A 17,038-nucleotide genomic window follows, 5' to 3' on the forward strand; every position below is an offset into this window, starting at 1 on the left:
TACAAAAGATTTCTATTTAAATGCTGTTTGTTTGAACTTTCTAATCATCAGTTAATCCTCAAAACATGTATCACTGTTTCCACAAAAATAATAAGCAGCACAACTGTCAACGTTGACAATAAGAAGAAAATCTTTGAGCACCAAATCAGCATATTAAAATGATTTCTGAAGGATCATGTGACACTGAAGACTGGAGCAATTTTGTGAAAATTTTGCCTTGCCATCACAGGAATACATTGCATTTTAAAATATATTAAGATAGAAACATTTTTTAAATTGTAATATTTCTCAATTTTACAGTTTTTTCCCCCCTGAATTTCTTATCAAATAAAGGCAGCCTTGGTGAGATTTCTTTAAAAAAAGTGGGAAGTAAGTGTAAACATGCATTATATTCTCAAAGCAGATGCTCTCAACAGACTCACTGTAAAAAAAAACAGCTTCATTTACATTTGAAGATCTGGACTCTGTTACAATATAGATTAAATATTAGATTATACATTATTAAATTAATAGAGGGTTGAGATAAAATAATGCATGAGTCATTTCATAACTTTTATATGATTAACCTGTACAAATGACCCAAACCCAGAGGCACAAAACAAATGGAACTATTCAATATCCCACGGCCGTGCTTCCTCCCCCCCTCCACTAACCTATTTATACACGTAGAGCACCCAGTCATGAAACCCTGGCTGATGGCTTTGAATTACAAAGCTCCAAATATATACTGCCTTCCTCGAGGAGATTTATGCTCCCCTTTGGAACAGCTGCTATCCTGCTATGAAGATTCCCAAGTGTCACCAATTGACAAGTACAGTTTTTAAAGAATTTATAAAAAGGTACAGCAGTCACAAAAGTAAATGTTCGCTTTCTGTTAGTGACTAAACTTCCCAGGTATACTCCAGAATGTGGTCCCACTCTGCCAAGATCTGATGGCATTTGGCAAAGGAACCACAGTACGAAGCAGCCGTTAAACATTCTGTTCTCGATTTGGAACAGATTTGGACTTATTCAATCATGCAACCAACATTCACACATGGAAAGTAAAATGATAATGATGTTTGTAAAAATACACCACATGAGATTGAACAGACTGAGGAGAACTAACTAACAGACTAACTTTATTTATTTTCTAAAACATCCTCTATTGGGTCAGAATCAGAAAATTGTTTAAATCATACCACAGGTACACAGTACTAATACAATTTGCAAAATGCTAAGTGCAATAGCACAAACTCTTTTCCAGAAAGAATGTCTTAAAGTTTCAACCTTATTATATATAAAGTGGGTCACACTTAAAGATGTCATATGAGAGCTGACTATCGAGAACATTTTCGTCATCTCACACACAGTTGTAGCCTGAAGCCTTTTAAGCAGTTGCTGAACTGTATGGAGCTGTTTCAGCAGAGTCTGCTATGAAGATTCACTGCAAGGAGGCAACAGAGCCGGTTCTTCTTCATCCGAGTCAAACTCGACATTCTCATCTTTTACCCATTTACCACTTCGGTCCTGCAGCCACCCTGAACTGGAATAGTGGAGGGAGGAAGGGAGGGAGTGGGGTTGGGGAAGGAGGAAAAGAGATTGATAAATGAGAAGCTCATTTAACTCATTTAATAATCTCACTGTGATCTTAACATTTATTTTGAATACCTACTTGTATGCTAACATCAGTGTCCAATTGCATAAAAATGCTTGGACTAGTCTTCCAAGTTAGTCATCATTTTATTTTCTTCAAACTTTACGAATGGTCATAACTTTAAGCCAGTTACATCAGTGAACTGGGACACATCTACAGTCTTAACACTTTGGCTGTTTATGCAACTGGCCCCACTTCTATAGTCAGTAATGTGAGCCATTGTGTGGAGTGTTGTCATACCTCTTTAATTTGAGGTAGTGGTCCAGTTCTCTACGTCTCTGCTCTGTTAGAGGTTCACAATCAGTGGAGGTCACAATGCTGGACCCCTTCTTTCTCTTCTTTGTCTCTCCTAACCCTTCAATCTGTCCCAGATGCACTACAGATCACAATTAACAAAATGCATATGGAAAATGAAAAGGAATTATAAGCTCAAAATGTATTTTGCCTTAACATAAACAGATTTTTGGTGTACCTGTTGTGCTTATTGACATAGAGTCAATACTTCCTGTGCTCATGGACGTGTGAGGGTTGATATTGTTGACTTGATCATTTCCATCTTCTTGGCCACATCCTGACGATTCCGTTCGTTCACTTTATGAATGTAGAAAATGCAAAATGAAGATAAATTTGTCAAGTCACTATTATTTATATAGCGCTTTATACAATACAGATTTAAAGCAGTTTTAAAGTAATAAACAGGAACATTATGATTTCATTAAATATTAGACATATTCTGCTGTAAAGCAGCTCTACAGAAGACAATAATGTCTTTATAAGCTCAAATTAATTCAATGTTGATTCAGTTCAGTTCAATAACCCTGTAAAGTTAATCAATTAAGAAATAAGTTCAATTCAGCTTTAAGAAGCTCTACAGAAGTCAATAGTATCGTTATTAAGTTCAAGTCAGTTTGTTGTTCTCGATGTTGCAAGATTCATCAGATATGAAGCGTGGTTGAGGTCAAATAAACTAGAAAGACACAAACAGCCTATAGAAGTCTATAAAAATTCTGACATATGACAGCAGAAGGTTCATAAACATGGTTCAGCTCACAGACATTACCTGGCCTTTCTGTGGCAGCTACTGTACGGAGCAGTTCTGAGTAAGGCATGATGGGTAATTTTGCGTGTTTGGCTCAGAAGAGGAGCTGAACTGCAGGGTTCCTGAAGGCAAGCAATAATGTACTGAGTAACTAACCTTGTTATATCTACATATGTACTGTAGGGTCTGAAAGTCTGGGACTACACTGAAAATCTGAAAATTCAAAAATAAAACCTGGAAATAAAAATTAACGAAATTAAATCATTCTGCGCACTATTTTTAGGTCACTAATCACGGAAAAAAGTGTATTATATCGGCAAAATGAAGACAGAAGGGTAGACTTTTGGATACCACTGTATAAACCGATTGAAGAAAATGCATTCAGACACCTGTCGATCATCTTCTGCTTTGACATAGTCTTGATGCCTTCTTTTATCGATTTCACGTTGCAGTTTATTCTTTTTGCCGTAGAACCATTTCATTCCTATAAATGAATAGACAAAGAGGACTTAAATCCTGAATGGCAGTTTATACAGAGGCTGAGTAAATGCGTAGAATTTCACCTTCAAGATGTCGCTTTCCCTTTCTGTGCACCATGAGCATATCAACAGTGTCAAATACAGGACGGTGAGAACACACAAGGCAGCTGTATCTACAATGAGGAAAAACTTTACTTAGTGAATGGGATGTATTCAGTCACAGACTTCTTGGTGCAATTCAAACAACCAGCAATACAATAATCACCTCCCGTTTTTCATCAGAACAGCTTCATCATCTGAGATAAAGTTTGACAGAAGATCTGCAACTCGTCGTTTCTGAAAGATAAACAGAGAAAGACAGTGAGAAGAAGAATATGGGCTGGTGCAAATATCACATATTTGTCAGTTTGCTGTTTTTGTTATACCTTCAATACATTTAGCTGACTTTGATCATCACCCTCCCGTTTGAAAGACATGTTTGGTGACCTGTAGTATACTTCTAGGAATTACAAGTAATTTAATTTCTTATTTCTCTACAACCACCGATAGTCTTACTAAAAACATCCCTTCCTTCCTGTTTTTGTCTGTGGAATTGTGGGTAGTGATGTCCGATGCATGAACCAGAGCCATAAAGAGAAAGAGTTGCGACACGATTCGATGTCGCCGCTATGGCTGTCACGTGGTTCATGTAAGCCCCAATAGTTCCAAATCATACGCTGGCTGTCATGTTCTTCTATTGGACAGACAGCAGCGGTTACATTATTGAACGGTAAATATAAAATAAAACGCACACCCAAGTACTTTTTCAGCTGTTACTGCATTTAGTTAATGTCAGTTTTGCCTTTGGAGAGGCAGGGTGACAACGAAATACTGTATATTACTTAGATAAGTTTTAGGTTTTTTTTGGAGGGAAAAGCTTAGTGTTCATGTTCGCATGGGTAGTAGCACTGGCTTTGGCGGCTTATCTGATGATGGACGTCTCATGATATTTATTTTAGCACAAGTGGGCTGTATTAGGCTATTGATCCGTGATCTTGCTTATAAATTCCGATTCAGCCATTAGCCTACCTTCGTGATCACGCAAAGAGGTCTGCAGTGGCGGTCCGTTCAGAATTCCAACCAACATAAAATATAAATAATTACGCTGTGCATGTACAAATGAATGATTTAGGAGAGAAATGGACTGCTCCCATAACGTAGAAAGCAACGACTATATTTGCAGCAATGTTCGGTAAATAAGTACTTCGGAAACACTGAAAATGAATGGGGTTCAATGCTGGAACTATCAGTGTTTGGAACTATTGGCTGCTCCACGACACGCGTTACTTCCGCATTCCAAAGTTCCTATGGCGGTCTATGGGAGTGTCACAACTCTTTCTCTGTATGGCTCTGGCATGAACGAATCGTTCCTTTGAGTCAGTTCTTAAAGGGATAGTTCACCCAAAAAGGAATATTCTGTCAGTCATCGTTTACTTACACAAAAGTTGTTCCGAATCCAAACATATATGAATCTGTGGAATTTGTGGAACATAAAATCATATATTTTGTAGAATGTTTGTAACCAAACAGTTGTGGGTACCATTGACTTCCATAGTATGTTCACCCTCCATACTATGGATGTCAATGGTGCTCCACAACTGTTTGGACCCATATTCTTCAAAAAAATATTCCTTTGTGTTCAGCATAAGAAAGAAATACATATTTGTAACGACTCGAGGGTGAGTAAATGATGACAGAATCTTCATTTTGGGGTGAATTAACGTTATTCATCCCTTTAAGGCTTTAACAGACGGGTAAATTCGGACTGATCCGATCAGAGCTGATTCAGTTTTTGTCATGTCCGAAATTAGAACTGATGAATCATTATAACCGATGTATTGTCCGAAAGAACCGAATCGCCGAAATGAGTGCAACAAGAGCGGATTTTACATTTAGCCGACGCCATGGCAACAGAAGCTAAGCTAATCTACTAAGGGCTTGTAACAAATAAGTTTTATGAGTGTCTGAACCTAGAATGTAAAAGCTACCGTATATGTCTCTTTAAGTTATATGGTTTATGTTTGAATTGATAATTTTGGGGGCACCGCTGTTATTTAACGTTAACCGAAACACGTTAAAACTGTTCAACTTATCTGGGACTACGCACGACTGAATAATTAACATTTCTCATAGTGTGATGTATCTACTGGTTAAATTGCGTTAAATGCTTTATCGGTTCGTAATGTAGCTCGTTGACAAGTAAGTCAGGGATTGTTTAACGTTATGCTAACTGCTGTAGACTTTATTTCTCCCCTATAATTTGACTAATAACAGAAGCTGTTATGAGTCCTGCTGTCTCGCGTTCAACACCCGCAGCAGATGGTCTGCTGAAGTTCATCTTAAGTAATTATTAGCTAAACTCCTGATCCCGCTGGAGCTTTGGTCATGTCCGCGGATCACTCAGTGACACAGACCGGGACACACGGCCTCCTCCGCGGCCAGCGCACCCGGTCCTACGGCAGCCTGGTGTCCTCTTCATTATCACCCGTGAGACAAAGACGCATTGAACACAAAGTTCAGCCTGGGGAAACTTTACAAGGACTATCACTAAAGTATGGCGTGTCTGTAAGTAGGCTAATCAGAAAGCAGGTATTTGAGGAATAAGGTCTTTACTTTTTAAACGTTTAGTTTTTTTTATAATTACATAATTATCAATATAACTTTTTATTGCTTTACAGATGGAGCAAATCAAAAGGGCAAACAGACTGTACACAAATGATTCAATATTCCTGAAGGAGTCCCTCTTCATCCCTGTGCTGCTGACAGAGTCTGTGTCTTTCACTAATGGAGTGGAATTGACCGAGGAGGAGACAAGTCCTGCACAAAAACACACAGAGATTTTTAATGAGACGCCCAAAAGCCAAACAGACTCCAGCAGATGTGAAGCGAATGCAGATCTGTCACCGGTGGAGTACCTGAAAAAAATAGACAACTTGATCAGTCAGTCAAAACAAGCAGCTGTGAAGACCTGCCAGGAGGGAGAGAAACAGTAAGTTGTCAAAATGAAATTATGACTGCTGACATTACTGTTAGGGTATTTCAGAGTTCAGTTCAGTTATTGTAATCATTTTGTTTGCTGTCAAACGAGTCATTCAGCAAGTTTCAATTCATTGGAAGAACCATGAGTCATCTGACTCAGGAGGGGTTACAAGAACATCAGCTGATTCATTAAACTGGTTACACCTATATAGAAAGCCATTATCCACCAATAAGGAATCAGTTTCGATTTTTTTTCATATGTAAAGCATAACTTTTCCAGTAATGAAATCACCAAAAAATGTAACTTTTGCATTTTAAAGGATCTCTACTATGGAGCAACTCCGTCACAGCCATCTGAAGTCCGACACCGTATCCTCCCAGCAGGCCGCATTGAGAGCCGTTCCCATTACCATCACCAGACGGACCAGGAATTTGAGGGATAGGGAGGATGAATTCTTCCAGCTCTGATGTAGGCTTTTATTCTGGTGTAGAACTCCTCTGACTGTTTTTTTGTGTTTTTTTTTTTTATAAATGGAATGTTTTAGAGGGCTCCCTCTTCTGGTTTCATGCCTTTAAAATATGATTGGAGATTGCTGGAGTGATTTGCAAAAGTCCTGTTTTTATAAAAAGGCTACCGGCTTTAGACATACACACATATTAGCACTGTAAAAACACAAGCCTGATGCCTAAAAGTAATAATGCGAATTATAATTCTGCTGTAACCAAAGTAATGGTGGACAGTTTTAGGTGTGATGAGGACGACTGCATTTGAGGAAAATGAATCAGGAATGTAGCTTAAAAAATAGTTAATTTGCTAACTGATATTTAATACTACCTCACAAATAATTGATAGAAGTACTAGTTTTAGGAATATTGAACAAGTATTTGGGAATGTGCCATTGGACATCTGCATCTTTCAATGCATAGTTTTGCACTGCAGTGCTTCATTTTCTGTTTTTTTTTTCCACCTTTGTTCTTTTCCTGGACCAGTTCACGATTTGCATTAGTGATTTGTGAATGCAACTTCCCACAGGAAATGAATGCAATATGAAACAGATTAAATGCCATAAACACAAACTGATCTTGGTCTTTTAACCTGGTCTTTGAAATCTTGAGGGGTAAAAAGTGTACGTAAAGATGATCTAATTGTACGTTTACATGACACCAATGTACTAAAAATGGAAGCGTTTTTTCCTTTCCGTATATTTTTCAAAAACTTGCACTTTAAAACCTGTTTTTAAAAGTTAGCTTTTTCAGACCCCCAAAATGCTGTTGTTGTGTAAATGAATGGCCAAAAACGCATAAAGAATTCCAGTTTTTAGTTATAAACGTGTCGTGAAAAAGGCCCCTAAATTGTAACGGAACTAAAGCATACATTGTGTTTATTCAGTTAATGTAACAACTGAATTGCAGCATTCCATCAATCATGTGCGTTTCTAACCCGAAACACTTTTAGACGTTAATTGCATGTTCATATTAGGGTGTGAATTATTAATACACATGTTTTCCAAGCAACAAAATGTAGTCATACATTTACAATGCAAATACATTACAGTAGCTAACAGTTAAAATTGTGTAAATTATTACAGTTTAAAATAACATTTCTATTTTTAATATATTTTAAAATGTAAAATGCATTCCTGTGATGGCAAAGCTGAATTTTCAGCAGCCAGTGATCAGACTTCAGTGTCACAAAAAAGAACAGCATTTATTTAAAATAGAAATATTTTGTAGCATTACAAATGTCTTAACTGTCATTTTGATCAATTTGATACATCCTTGCTGAAAGTATTCTTAAAAAACAAAAAAAACAAGTACTGACCAAAAACTTTGGAATGGTAGTGTATCGCAACACTGAATGCAAATTACATAATAAGCAATGAGTGAGGGCTGCAAGTAAATATTTATTTAGTGGTTGTTCCATTTTAGAACACAGAAGATCCCCCTCAGAGATGTTTGTGTCAAAATATAGTTGCTGACTGTGTAGTGCCAAGCTTAGATTTGTATATCATAGCCATAACCACAGGGTAACACTAGATGGCAGTGTGAAGAGACTAAAACGTTTTTCTTATTTTGTTGTCCAGGAGGTAAATATTCTGCTCAAAAATGTTAACAGTATTGAACAATACAGTGTGCTCTAATTTACAGCAGAGTTGCAGAACCCCAGTGGTTTATACACCATTATTAAAAAATAAGTAGTTAGAAAACCTCCATCCAATGCAGCTGGAGTCTCAGAGCTTAAAAAAATTGTTCATATATTTTTACATTTGATCTGAGCTCGCTCAGGCAGTGGTTGTGGCTTTGTTAACACTATCAGGCCACTGAATGATCTAATATTCATTAAAAGGCACAGCAACACTGTTTCAAAGGTTGAACTGAAGTCTGATGCCATCAGTCAGTCACTTTCTGCCTTTTCGGTTGCATTGTATGCAGTTTGAGATCACGGGTGGCCCTCCATGCCAATCCTGTAAAAGTCTGTCAGTGCATCACCGTCCTCATAACGTCCCGTTCTCCAGCAGTTTGTTAAGCCCGTTGCAGATTTTGGTGAGGTGGGGTTTGAGGGGCCCGGCTGGGTTGTAAAGTTGGGTGAGGAGCTCAGGGTCTGCGTAATGGTTGAAGACGTGATTGATCCGTCCGTGGGATTTTGTTGTGAGGTGAGTATTTACAAGCTTCAGAAGCATGTCCCTACTTTCTTTCAGGATCCCTGACATAACGGCCTTGTCAAATGTGAAATCTACCTGAAAAGGGAAAGAAGACACTTAAGTGAGCATAAAGTACAAAACTGGTTACAATATGGCTTTGTTTAGAACTGCAGTACTTGATTTGTTAAAAAACCTGGAAGCAATTGTTTGTCACTTGATGATCAATTGACAAATAATTAACAAATCAATCAATTGATTCTTTAATTTCTGTAAAAGGAAAGAATTATTATATTGTATATCATATGGCATCATATCAATCTTATCATATCCCCACTATGGCAGAAGGTGGCACCCAAAACATAATCATATAATTTCTCAGATGTCACATGAGTTGTCAATGGTCAAAATTGTCAAATGGTCAACATTTTTGTCAATGTTTTAAATACTGTGATTAGAAATGGCTTGTTTGTTCTATTCTATTCTATTCTATTCTATGCACTGTTCCAGGTGGCACCCAATAAGTAGGCTAATAATATAATTTCCCAGATGTTAGTTGTCAATGGTCAATGTATGTTACATTTCTGGGGAGTCTAAACTTTAGATTGTTCATTTAATTGTGTTACTACCTTATTCAGTGCCAATATATATATACAGGGGTTGGACAATGAAACTTAAACAGCTGGTTTTAGACCACATCATTTATTAGTATGGTGTAGGGCCTACTTTTGCGGCCAGTAGGCTACAGCACCACTTTGTCTCGGGAATGACAGATAGGCTATAAGTCCTTCATGCTTAAAGGAGGTTCTTGCACAGATGGACAAACGCGAAACATCACCATGATTTTGAGACAGAGGAAAAGGGCCATGATTGCAGCCTGTGCATATGCTTGAGTTATTGTGTGAGAGAGAGATCAAGACCGGCGGGAGCAAAGCCATCCTTTGATATGTTGTGTCAACGTTTGTCCACATTCTTCTCCTACGACGACATGACGTTTCGTTGGGCCATCCGTCCTTTTGCAGATGCGCGTCGGGGTTTCTCTCTTCATTAAACTGCGGAGACGTTGCCTAATGCCTCCGAAAATCCGATCTGCCTGTTTACATGACAGTTATGTAAACATGTTTACATGACAAAAAATCGGAATTGGGTCACATTTCACCGACAGTGTAAACGAGGCCAAAGTGGCTCAAACATATTTAGGCCTTGTTTACACTGTCAGTGAAATGTGACCCAATTCCGATTTTTGCTCATATGTGACACAGATCGGATGTGTTCTATGACCGCATAACAGGATAAAAACACATGCATTCGGATATTTCGAGATTGGTGTCAGGTCTCGTTCATATGTGGAAATAAATCAGATATAAATCAGAAATGTGCCAATGCGACTGTCATGTAAACAGGCAGATTGGATTTTTTGAGGCATTAGGGTAAGTCTCCGCGGTTTCATGACGAAAGCAACCCCGATGCGAATCTGCGAAACGTCGTGTCATCAGAGGAATGTGGACAAACGTTGATACAACATATCAAATGTTGGCTTGCTCATCCTAAAATTTCGGACCCACTGCTCCTCGTTAAAGCCCGCCACGATCTCATGAAACTGCGCCTATTGCACAAATTTTATTTCTCGTGCCATTTACGCCAAAAAATAGTTTTTGCGTTCACGATAAGCCGTTTTCGCGTGCACTTTATGGCGTGGAGAGCCGGGACAGTTGAAACACTTTTCAGATAAACGTCGTTTTCTAAGATAAAGTTACAGATAGAATGTTTTTTGTTGTGATCAACAACTCGCATATGTGTTCTCTTAGTATCATGTGTTATTCGGTAATAAACATAGTTCATAATAAACTATTTTTGTTCTGTCGCCCAATAAACAATAGGCGATAAGCCTATATGCGCATTTTGTGTAATCTATTTTCTATAGGTTATTTTGACGAAGACAGACAAATGCGTTTACAATTTATTTTCTTACATTTCTTCCTTGAGTCATATTGAGTGTTTGCTAGTTGAATAACCTGACCTGTTATTGTGAAGAAAACGAGGTCAACCGGAATTAAATTAATAGGCCTACTAAATTATTATTAAAGGTTAGATTAACCTTTTAAACATCGAAAACACATCTTATGCATTACAAATGTTTTCATTCTTTATTGCAAAACACTTTTTTTATTCAATGCTTAAACGCATAGTGTGACCACATTAACAGCGGTTTTCCTATGACCAGGTTTAACTGGCAGGAGTCTTGACAGGGCTGGACCTTTTCAGATAAAACCAGCTGTGGTTTTATGTTTTTTTTTTTAAACAATCCTGGTTAGTACCCGGACATCCTTTTCGGACATTTTCCCCTTGCATCGACAGTTACTACCTTGGATACCGTAGCTCTCGATACACCACAAAGACTTGCTGTCCTGGTCACAGATGAGCCAGCGAGACACACAAACAATTTGTCCTCTTTTGAACTCTGATATGTCTCCCATTATGTTGTGAAGATTGCAATATTTTATGTACAGCTGTGCTATTGCTCTGCTTATTCAACTTTCACACTCTGCTCTTACTGATGGAATTTAAAATTAGTAAAGATTGGCCACCAGGCCACACATATTGAGGTGTGAAACCTCCCATACTATATCGGCCAGTCTTTCAGTATATATATATATATATATATATATATATATATATATATATATATATATATATATATATATATATAAACTGAAACACTGGCTAAATATAGTGTTGGAGGTTTCATGCCTATATACCATTGAATTAATTTAATGGAACATAGATTCAGAAAATACTGCTCAAAAATGTTAGATGTTGTGTACCTCGTGGAAACTGATGGCTGTCATGGCTCCTTGGCGCAATTTCTTTTGGAAATTCTGGGCAAGCTTTAGCTCCTCATCATTGAATCGATTGTGCCTGAAAAGTACCGCTATCTTCACCACCACCTTAATGAGGTCTTTCACCACTTTCTGGGCCTCTGAGCGGTTCCCACTGTACTCTTTTGACACACGGTAAAGCTCATCTAGAATCTCACTGCTGGTGTCGTCGATAAACATCTGTACCACAGACTTGTTGGCCATTTGGCTCAGGATCTTTTTTTGGGCCTTGAGAGCCATGTCCTTGGAGCTGAATGCCTCCATATCTTAAAAAGGAAAAGGAGAGATTAATAGTAAAGCAAGAGACTAGCATAATAACAATGTCATAGCATATGCATATGAATTATCACATATTTCTGAAATATTCTTATGATAAATTTTGAATTTTCTGTTGAATTTTTTTGTTTTTTTGTTTGTTTGTGTGTTGGTAAGAGTGTCAGCCCTGGGAGAACTCCCACCATGGAGAAGTCCCCTTACAGTCTAACTTTAACACGTTCTTTTCTACAGGGGAAAGCGCATGCCATATAGGACCTCATCATTTCCCACACATCTCATAAACAACACTAATTGTTCTCAAGACTCTCATGATGTGTCATCATATGCAGCATTATACTCTCAATGCTGCTCAATGTCATCCAAACATCTGTGATCAGTGTGACTATAGCATTCAGTATTTCATCATGTTTAAGTTTACATGATGTTGTTGTGCAGTATAATTAAATACAATGATATTAGCTGAACTTTGTACATTTTGGCTGATGTAGAACACAGTATGTCTTAGGATTGCTTCACAGATCGTATAGTCAGGAGAACTTGCAAAGACATGTATGAAAAAACCTTCATTGCATAGTACTAACAAGTTCCTACACGAGTCTTCAGATTGTATCATGATACAGGCATTTATGTGCTTAAATATGTTCTTCAATGTATTAATGCAATTTTGAGGTCTTACATATTTGCTATGCTAGAGCTCTTGTCATTGTTGATTATCTATTTGTACAGCATTTATTAAAAATTCTTAGCTAAATAGATTACACATATACAAATGCAATAACTGCAAAGTATATTAACATGCAAATGGCATGCACTGTGGTCTTTTAAATGAATCAAGACATGCCAAAAGTTATGTCATATTTCAAAGCCGCATTAGCTCTGTTTTGCTTTTTAAATCCAATTCTGTTTATGGCAAACCAACCTGATTAAATTTTAATGCAGTTAGAGTTTCATTTCCTAATGAACTATATTCAATTAGAGTGCATTAGAGCAGCCATTACGTTCTGTGACATGGAACATCAAAACAACTACATAAATACTGATTTGAACAAATCAACATGCTGTACACTTCAGTTGAACTGTGGAAGCAGCATAATCCTATGGTTTAACACTCAATACTTCTCATTTACTCTATTAGAGCAAAAATTATCTGATGTCTAGTGTTTGACGATGTCTACTTTTTTATTTTATTTTTTAAGAAAATAGATATAAAATATAAAGTTGGTTCTGCTCTGGACTTCAAACTGTTCCTAAACATTTGATCAGATCAGGCTTATACTGGGCTTGATTTCCTTTTTTGAAGGTTTTCTTTGCATTTCTTACTCACTACCTCACTACATAGTAAATACTAAAATATAATATGAAATATATGTGCTATTTAAAACAATTTTAAATAAGAAACCACAGTTTGTGTGTAAATAGTCAATCATGTGCGTCAGGCAAGAGTTAATATAATTTGTTATCAAATACTTTTTAAAAATAAAAGTAATTAAATAATAATTGTATCAATTCTTCATATTTGTAAAATATTTTTTAATCTTAATATTATTTGATAAAATACATTATTTAATAAAATAACATTTATTCATGAATAATAATTAGTTAATAATTGAATATTATTATTATTTGATAAAATGTATTATTTAAAACAATTTATTAAATAATATTATTCAGTAGATACTGTATATTTATTAAATAATTTTAAGATAATTCTTTAGGGCCTACACCAAGCTCATTCGTACCTGACAAGATGATATATAAGCAGCTTTACCTTAATTTGATTACGATTGACTTTTAATCCAAGACTCTTAGCTAAAAAACATCTAAGGCAATCTAAGGTCATTTTATTCCTGTTCAGTTACAATCAGCTGAAATTACCATCTGTATCCATTCTCCTGATTTAAAGGTTTGTCACAGACAAGGTAAATATTTAGCATTCCTCAGATAACTTCAGCGCATAGCCTGAAGCTCTCTCTCTCCCTCTTTGTGTGTGTGTTCACATATGTATAAAGCCCAGGGGATTTACAGGATGTGAGGAATCATGTTGTTCTTCCAACCTAAAGACCACAGTAGTCACCCTGTCATTACAAAGCAGCAAGCCACAGCACAAGCTCCAGTGACAGCACAGAAGAGACGGGTCAAAACCTGCATCTGTGATCCACAGCCAACTCTTTGGGTTTTTTTATTTAGAGGGGTCAAACGTTTACAATAAACATTTGACGTGACGTTTACTATACATTTATAAAAATGATAGTGTGGAAAGTCCTGTTTCAAGTGTGTGAGTGGGGGCACTTTGTTTCTGAATGGCTCTAGGCTAATTTAAAATGATTTAAAGACAGCCCTGCTGGAAAAATAAACGATTTTTTTACAGATAGGCTGCTGGTCTTCAGATGGCCTCCCTTTAAAACCAGCCAACAGACCAGTCTGGCTGTTCAGGTATGACCAGTAAACCAGCATAGGCTGATAGTAATTTTAGCAGAGAGAACCCTACCTAAATTATATAAATAAATTATGTAATCTACATGGTCTTTCCGATTCAGCTGGTTGACTGAGGTACCGCAGCAGGTTTAGCTAGTTAAGTTGCCTGGTCAGCATACCAAAACCCCATGGCCCAGCATCCAAAACACAACATATGCAGGTCTTTTCAACCTGGTTTTCTCTAAGAACAGGCTTAGATTCATTATTCTGAGGAAATCCTTAAAGAAGCAATGCCTTAATGTGTATGCCCATGTTTCAATAGTTTCTATACCCATCTACACTGACATGCGTGTAATACGGCGATTTTGTTGCTTGTTCTTGTGTCATGTGTTTCCCATGTGTTTCCCCCTCAGTATTTCCCCACAGCACATATTGTGCATTTTTTTTCCCTTATTACTCAATGCAGCCCGTATTTTTTTAAATTAGTTTTAGCATTTTTATTCTATGCATGGGGTGAAGGTCCAGTGTTGTTTTTCTTTGTAAAGTTAGAACTCATATGCATGTGTGAGACCTCACTCAGCCTGAGAAGTTGTTTTTTTAATATAATTAAACAATGTACGAACCTGATCATAAGGGAAGTGAAACTCTGGGCTGTTCGGTACAACTTTCCCCCCAGATTTTTTCAGTTAAACCCACAACACACGACACATGCTGCTACAAAAAAGCTCACAATCTATCCATAGCCTGAGTTCACCAAGGTTAGGACACTGCTGACCCTGAATATAAGGCATCACACTCTTTATTTCAGTACAAGGTGTGTTTTCTTCAGATTATAACAGAGACTGGACGTTGTTTTGTTTATAAAAGGTCCAGCGGATGAAACATCAACTATCCCAGTGTGTTTTAGTTGTTTAACATGGGAGTGGTTGAACAGAAAAACAAGTTTCAACTTGACATTATTACCTACAAACCTCCATATGTTTAAGGCAGACACTTTTAACCAAAGCAACTCAGTAAAATTAAAGTTTCTCTTGCCGTTAAAACAGAACGCTGACATCTTTTTATCTTAACAACTTCTGGAAGAGTGCACCATGCCTTTAATCAATTGAAGTAACAACATCTCGTGTACATAATCACAGAGCTCTCTAAGATGATGGAGGAGAGGGCAGAGGTCAAGACCAAGACAAACTCACCTGGCTTTTCTCTCGTTCACTCTCCCTCTTCTGTTTGTACTCTCTGTCCACCCTGTGCGCTCAGATCAGGTGTTTGAAATCCAGCACCTGAGTGATGAAATAATCTCCTCAGACAGGTGAAATCAAAGAAAACTCCTCTACAAAGTCTTTTGTGCTGTAACAAGCCCACTGTAACAAGATAATTTGACTTGTACTTCCTTGAGGAACTAAATGTATAAGACACACCCATGAGTGTCTCTCTCTCTCTCTCTCTCTCTCTCTCTCTCTCTCTCTCTCTCTCTCTCTCTCTCTCTCTCTCTCCACCCTGTCAGTGTGTTAGCTGCTGACATGGTGTGTCTGCTTGCCCTGACAAGTGCAACCCTTGTAAAGAATTCAGCAGTAATCCTGGATGCGGCCCAGTGAAAGGAGAGGTTTTAGTCTCTTTGTGATCAGTAGAACTGGAATGCAGCCAGAGTCATCACAAACACTGCTATGTTTCTCAATAAAAAGTCCATTAACATTATTATTGGATTCAAATTGTGATATTTAATTTATTACGTTCTATATTAAGTTATATTTTCTGGTCTGGTATGTCATAATGTCGCTAGCAAACAATGAGAGTGGTCAAACAAGGAAAATTGCCAGTACTCTTGGAAACATGGCCAATCAGATTTGAGGACTGGATACTAAATGAATGAATAAATAAATAAATTATTTATATGTATTTAAATAACTTTTCAAGAGAACTGGGGTGACAGTGTTATTTGCTTATTGATCAGTGTCTCGATCTTTTGCGCCTACAAAACCTTGATATTATGTGTGCACTAAATAACACTCTCTCTTTGCATGACCAGGACAGTTATTTGTTTATACACTAAAAAACAACAACAACAGAAATGTCATTGATTTTATGCAAATTGGATGAGGCTCAGTTCGTAGATTTTTTCTTTTTACGTTTATGTGCCAGCAAGGTTGAGCTTTATTTCTTTCAGAGTTACTTACTTAGTTACTTACTTAAAGTATACTTTTTTCAGTGCCATCATAATTTTTTTGCTACTTTTAAAAAACCTTTATGTATAGTTTTGATTCTTTGACATAAAATAAATAAATAAATAAATAATATATATATATAAATTGTACTTTTAATTTGCCTACTATATATATATATATATATATATATATATATATATATCCACAAGGTTAAAAATGCTCACAACGCAGGATACATCCTTAAACACAAACATCCCTTTATAACTGAACATATGTTCTAAAGCAGCTGATTATTTTATATATTCCATTTCATTTTAGAGGCCTAACAACCAATTACTACACACAGAGACTGGTGGGAGAGCTGGGTGATAACATAACTTTATTTTCCCTTTTCTTGTGCAAACTTCATTGTTTATTCACAAACATTAGAAATGGCTGTACAATGAATTGGTTCTGTGTCATAGAAAGGCACCCTCAGGGCTAATGTCTGTGCAT

General features: G+C 37.0%; 3 protein-coding genes across 4 annotated transcripts; 1 reads left to right on the plus strand and 2 right to left on the minus strand.

Annotated features, from left to right (window-relative positions):
• Nucleotides 1-1,104: 1,104 nt before the first annotated feature.
• On the minus strand, nt 1,105-3,754 carry scnm1 (sodium channel modifier 1). The gene is made up of 8 exons (XM_077214401.1): nt 3,580-3,754; nt 3,420-3,490; nt 3,239-3,327; nt 3,065-3,159; nt 2,697-2,797; nt 2,109-2,227; nt 1,877-2,012; nt 1,105-1,525 (listed from the first exon to the last, which is right to left on the minus strand). Exons 1-8 carry the CDS (start codon nt 3,628-3,630, stop codon nt 1,414-1,416), a joined length of 774 nt encoding a protein of 257 aa, XP_077070516.1. The 5' UTR covers nt 3,631-3,754; the 3' UTR covers nt 1,105-1,413.
• Nucleotides 3,755-5,019: 1,265 nt separating this feature from the next.
• Nucleotides 5,020-7,249, plus strand: lysmd1 (LysM, putative peptidoglycan-binding, domain containing 1). 2 transcript variants are annotated; one of them, XM_077214423.1, is made up of 3 exons: nt 5,020-5,758; nt 5,872-6,182; nt 6,493-7,249. In XM_077214423.1, exons 1-3 carry the CDS (start codon nt 5,579-5,581, stop codon nt 6,638-6,640), a joined length of 639 nt encoding a protein of 212 aa, XP_077070538.1. In that variant the 5' UTR covers nt 5,020-5,578; the 3' UTR covers nt 6,641-7,249. The 2 variants fall into 2 exon arrangements, with proteins under 2 accessions (XP_077070538.1, XP_077070528.1); XM_077214413.1 differs by having other exon boundaries at nt 5,064-5,782.
• Nucleotides 7,250-7,861: 612 nt separating this feature from the next.
• Nucleotides 7,862-15,908, minus strand: tnfaip8l2b (tumor necrosis factor, alpha-induced protein 8-like 2b). Its single transcript, XM_077214435.1, has 3 exons — nt 15,575-15,908; nt 11,637-11,956; nt 7,862-8,910 (listed from the first exon to the last, which is right to left on the minus strand). The coding sequence occupies exons 2-3, from the start codon at nt 11,952-11,954 to the stop codon at nt 8,668-8,670; spliced, it is 561 nt and encodes a 186-aa protein (XP_077070550.1). The 5' UTR covers nt 11,955-11,956; nt 15,575-15,908; the 3' UTR covers nt 7,862-8,667.
• Between the last annotated feature and the right edge of the window lie 1,130 nt (nt 15,909-17,038).

This window comes from Siphateles boraxobius, unplaced genomic scaffold, assembly GCF_051911475.1.
Source record: "Siphateles boraxobius isolate OS27281-9 unplaced genomic scaffold, OSU_SipBor_1 12, whole genome shotgun sequence".
Taxonomy (NCBI): domain Eukaryota; kingdom Metazoa; phylum Chordata; class Actinopteri; order Cypriniformes; family Leuciscidae; genus Siphateles; species Siphateles boraxobius.

What these genes read in the sequence shown, in the direction of transcription:
- lysmd1 (XM_077214413.1), top strand. Translation starts at nt 5,579, where the DNA reads ATGTCCGCGGATCACTCAGTGACACAGACCGGGACACACGGCCTCCTC. An exon ending in GTAGGCTAATCAGAAAGCAG is followed by an intron (nt 5,783 to 5,871) that starts GTATTTGAGGAA and finishes ATTGCTTTACAG; the next exon opens with ATGGAGCAAATCAAAAGGGC. An exon ending in TGCCAGGAGGGAGAGAAACA is followed by an intron (nt 6,183 to 6,492) that starts GTAAGTTGTCAA and finishes TGCATTTTAAAG; the next exon opens with GATCTCTACTATGGAGCAAC.
- scnm1 (XM_077214401.1), bottom strand. Translation starts at nt 3,630, where the DNA reads ATGTCTTTCAAACGGGAGGGTGATGATCAAAGTCAGCTAAATGTATTG. An exon ending in AGCTGCCACAGAAAGGCCAG is followed by an intron (nt 2,228 to 2,696) that starts GTAATGTCTGTG and finishes ACATTCATAAAG; the next exon opens with TGAACGAACGGAATCGTCAG. An exon ending in CACTACCTCAAATTAAAGAG is followed by an intron (nt 1,526 to 1,876) that starts GTATGACAACAC and finishes CCACTATTCCAG; the next exon opens with TTCAGGGTGGCTGCAGGACC.
- tnfaip8l2b (XM_077214435.1), bottom strand. Translation starts at nt 11,954, where the DNA reads ATGGAGGCATTCAGCTCCAAGGACATGGCTCTCAAGGCCCAAAAAAAG. An exon ending in CAGCCATCAGTTTCCACGAG is followed by an intron (nt 8,911 to 11,636) that starts GTACACAACATC and finishes TTCCCTTTTCAG; the next exon opens with GTAGATTTCACATTTGACAA.